This window comes from Berghia stephanieae, chromosome 15 (assembly GCF_034508935.2).
Source record: "Berghia stephanieae isolate SIO BIC M18660-M18661 chromosome 15, UCSD_Bste_1.3, whole genome shotgun sequence".
Lineage (NCBI taxonomy): Eukaryota > Metazoa > Mollusca > Gastropoda > Nudibranchia > Aeolidiidae > Berghia > Berghia stephanieae.
Genome location: NC_088374.1, coordinates 16,607,430 through 16,612,429, shown reverse-complemented (window position 1 = coordinate 16,612,429; position 5,000 = coordinate 16,607,430). Strand labels below are relative to the sequence as shown.

Sequence of the window (5,000 nt, the reverse complement as noted above, 5' to 3'; positions counted from 1 at the left end):
TCGACTTTGTAGCTTCGACTGTTTTTCCGAATGGGAGCGATCTATAAATAGGTTTTCGTCCAACCAAGTCATCAATCACATGATTTGCTGATACCCAACGATTGGATAGTTCTCAAACATTGTAAACACGTTGCTTTGTTTACAAAATTTATAAACAAATCCATGTGTCAAGCTGAATAAGATGAAAAATCGTGATGTTAGATATTTAAAAAGCTGTAAACACTTTTCACTAAGTGGGCCACTTGGAGCACATTTTGCAATGTGACCAATGACCTCGAGCATATGGAAAGTTAATATAGATCATGCCCATTAATGTTGTGAAAGCAATCCGCAATCTTCTGTAGTCTGTGCGTGTTATCATTCTTACAGATTCCAGATGTATGTAACATTAAAATTAAAATGAGCTATTATATAGGGCAATACCCACAAAATGTGCTCAAAGCGCTTTACAAGAGGCATCTAGCCAACAGCAACATTTAACATTTAGGACGGGACATGACGCCTGTTCGGCGATGTTACAATTTTTTTTCGGACAGAGACAACGCTGTTAACGGCCAGGTGCTCATTTTACACCTGAGTACGGTGAGAGAATGTGAGTAAAGAGCCTTTTCCAAGGACTCAACTATTCGCAGAGCGCGAGGCTCGGACCATAGCCATCGTTAACTTATAGCCTGACACTGACCAAAAAAAAAAGACGCCAAAATGCCAGTCTTTGGCTACAAAAGAAAACAAATCGTGAGTTGTATTAAATAGTTCAACCAATGAAATAACTTGTTTCCATCTCTGCTAACGACAACTCACTAGACGGTGAAAAAAAAAACAAATAATGACGTCGAAATGCCAGTCTTTTTGGTTTTCTGTGTCAGGTTATAGGTTATCGAGCTACGCTCGAACCCAGGACCTTCCGATCCGAAAGCGAGTGTCATACGACAAGACCACACAGCCGCACAAGGCTAATGGATCCACAATAAGAATCATTAACCCTTGTACTTAGCTTTCTTGACTCTGGACGGGGTTGCACGTCATACAAGCTGAAGTTGACTTAGACAAATTCGGTCTCTATGGGTAGCCATTGTTAACTTATAAATAGTATGCGCTTGGCTAAGAAGCTCATAACATTGCCATCCGGAAGTATAACGGACCAACACACACAACTGTGTGTAACCAAGAACGTTTATTGTCTGGTTATTACTGATTAGTGAGAAATACTCATAAACACGGATGGCAAAAAAAAACAATAACAAAGACCTGAATGACGTCAACCTCGAACTATCTATAGTCTGACACCGTAGCCATCTTTATGTTATAGCCTGACACTGAAATCCAAAAGGACTGGCAGTTTGACGTCATTATTTGGTTTTTGCACCGTCTAGTGAGTTGTCGTTAGTAGAGCTCATGGAAACAAGTTATTTCATTGGTTGAACTATTGAATATAACTCACGATTTGTTTTCTTTTGTGGCCAAAGACTGGAATTTTGACGTCATTTTTTGGTCAGTGTCAGGCCATATCTTTACGAAGGCCACGCTGACACTGACCAAAAAATGACGTCAAATTGTCAGACTTTGGCCACAAACGTGAGTTGTATTAAATAGTTCAATTTTCTGTGTTGGTTCTATTGACCAAGCGGTTGAACAGTGAGTATTTTACTTAAGCACAAACCATCGACAGTAAAACCTGTGTAGTTTGCTGTGTCTACCAATCACTGCCTTTGTTTACATTATGACGATTGTCCGAGAGGCGTGGTTATCTACCTGTCTATTGGGCAGAGCAGTTCAGGCCTCGAACTGTAGCCATCGTTAACTTCTTGCTTGACACTGACCAAACAATGACGTCAAAATGCCAGTCTTTGGCCACGTGAGTTGTATTCAATAGTTCAACCAATGGGACCACTTGTTTCCATGAGCACAACTAACAACATCTCACTAGGCGGTCTAGAAAAACAAATAATGACGTCAAAATGCCAGTCTTTTTGGGTTTCAGTGTCAGGCTATAGATAGAATGCGCTTGGCCAAGGAGTTCACAACATTGCCATCTGGAAGTATAATGGACCAACACACAAACTCTGTGTGATCATGAACTTTTATAGTCTGGTTAATACAGATAACAACTCACAAACGCGGATGGCAAAAACAATAACAAAGGCCTGAGTGACGTCATCTGCATACTATCTATAACTTAACGATGGCTCCGCTCAAGGGGACAGAGAAGTAAACTCATTAAATTGACGTGTACTTATTTGTATTTGTAGGTCTGATTACCAAACGCAAATACATTCCGGATTGAACAGTGTTGTTATGTACAGTATTTCCATTACAACGATGAGCTCATCTACATTTCGGTTAACAGACCTGCATATATATGTACATGTGGCTGTGGCTTCATTGTACAGAAAGTTGTTATAAGCTTAGTCTTTCCTTCTTTTTTTCTTCTTCTCCTCCTTTTTTTTTTTGGTTATTTTTTATTATTATTATTATTATTATTATTATTATTATTATTATTATTATTATTATTATTATTATTATTATTATTATTATTATTATTATTATTATTATTATTATTATTATTATTATTATTGACCAAGCGGTTGAACAGTGAGTATTTTATTTAAGCACAAACCATCGATAGTAAAACCTGTGTAGTTTGCTGTGTCTACCAATCACTGCCTTTGTTTACATTATGACGACTGTCCGAGAGGCGTGGTTATCTACCTGTCTATTGGGCAGAGCAGTTCAGGCCTCGAACTGTAGCCATCGTTAACTTCTTGCTTGACACTGACCAAACAATGACGTCAAAATGCCAGTCTTTGGCCACGTGAGTTGTATTCAATAGTTCAACCAATGGGACCACTTGTTTCCATGAGCACAACTAACGACATCTCACTAGGCAGTCTAGAAAAACAAAAAATGACGTCAAAATGCCAGTCTTTTTGGGTTTCAGTGTCAGGCTATAACTTAACGATGGCTACGCTCAAGGGACAGAGAAGTAAACTCATTACATTGACGTGTGCTTATTTGTAGGTCTGATTACCAAACGCAAATACATTCTGGATTGAACAGTGTTGTTATGTACAGTATTTCCATTACAACGATGAGCTCATCTACATTTCGGTTAACAGACCTGCATATATGTACATATGGCTGTGGCTTCATTGTACAGAAAGTTGTTATAAGCTTACTCTTTCCTTCTTTTTTTCTTCTTCTCCTCCTTTTTTTGGTTATTTTATTATTATTATTATTATTATTATTATTATTATTATTATTATTATTATTATTATTATTATTATTATTATTATTATTATTATTATTATTATTATTATTATTATTATTATTAATAATATTATCATCATCATCATCATCATCATTATCATCTTCATCATCACCTTCATCATCATCATTATCATCATCATCGTCATCATCATCATCATCATCATCATCATCATCATCATCATCATCATCATCATCATCATCATCATCATCATCATCATCATCATCATCATCATCATCAGCATCATCATTGTCATCATCGCTATCCTCTATAACTTTACCAAATATTCTTTCATTGTCCAGAAATTGATCCATTTGAAGCATATGACTACTCATTCAATGCTGAGATATTCAACATGAAGGACAAAGTTTCGTACCAAAGCCGCTATTTCAGTTTTGTAAGTTGTTGTGATCAAACCTTGCATTGTAATGTAATATAATGTAATGTAATCATTTAGTTTTATAGGGAATGAGATTTCAAAACAGATTTAAGAGTAACGCCCCTTTGTTGGAAGTCGCGTCTTGTACAACCGACAGACGCTATCGTCATTATTAGTACCAATCATTAGCGGAAGTTCAGTAAGTTTAGGAAGGGTTGTCTCATCGTATTGTATTATTTATCAACATCTTTTATTTTTAATTTGTAGTCTACATCATATTTTGTTAACATTTCATAATGGAGAAAACTAAAGAAAAGATCTAGATACATTAATTATGATATGCATTTTTGTACAGAAATATGAATAATAAATTTTGTATTCGGAGCGCTTGGCTTGTAGTTTGTTTGTTTACAAGCAACTTCTCCGCCGGTGACGTCCAATCAAGGGACGCTACTCTTCCGCTAATCTCATTTCCTATAGATAGAATGCGCTTGGCCAAGGAGTTCACAACATTGCCATCCGGAAGTATAACGGACCAACACACAAACTCTGTGTAACCATGAACTTTTATAGTCTGGTTAATACAGTTTAGTGAGAACAACTCACAAACGCGGATGGCAAGAACAATAACAAAGGCCTGAGTGACGTCATCTGCGAACTATCTATAGCGCACAGAATCAACAAATTCCTCTGAGGGGCTTGGTGCCCTTGTAAAGAATATAGGTATTTAATCACCCAAACCTCTGTAGAGTACTCACCTCACCCACAAAGGGACTGTGTTCAATCCAGAGGAGATCCGATTGCCATTAGAATCAACTGGTCCAATCCGTCTTCTGATGGACTCTCTCACTTTAGACCTTGGAGTTACCAAATGGAGATGATGTGTGACCCACCGTATCAAAGCGGTATTATGTCGGGATCCACTCGGTAAGGGAAATTGAATTCATAGCCACAAATATCCAACTTGGGTTTAATTTCTTTACGTTATGCTGGAGTATAAAGACTATTTCTTGCATTGCAAAAACTTCTAAGCTCCAATTTTTCATAATTCTTTCTCTAAATTCACTTTTTGGGGTCTGAAGCATCCCGACATAATACCGTTTTGAGACGGAGGGTCACATATGTTGTTGACTGTTGACAATAATTGATTTACAAAGATCTCACGAAATCCCACTTGGTTGCAATAATTTACAATACTCTTCAACAGTCGTAACGTCACTTCCTTCCTAGTGACGCATGGTAACCTGGTAACACTGGCTCTAAACTATCGGAAAATGGCGGATGCTCGTATGAAATATTTCTCCGGCGATCATAAAGGGTATACAGAGGGAAAAAACCCCCATAAATTTGATCATG

General features: G+C 37.3%; 1 protein-coding gene across 1 annotated transcript in view; it reads left to right on the top strand.

Annotated features, from left to right (window-relative positions):
* LOC144960390 (uncharacterized) overlaps positions 1–5,000 on the top strand; it is a 19,353-nt gene that overhangs the window by 2,281 nt on the left and 12,072 nt on the right. Inside the window, exon 3 of the mRNA XM_078893473.1 lies at positions 3,568–3,662. Within this exon, the coding sequence (XP_078749599.1) occupies positions 3,568–3,662 (95 nt within the window). The remainder of the gene's footprint in view (positions 1–3,567; positions 3,663–5,000) is intronic.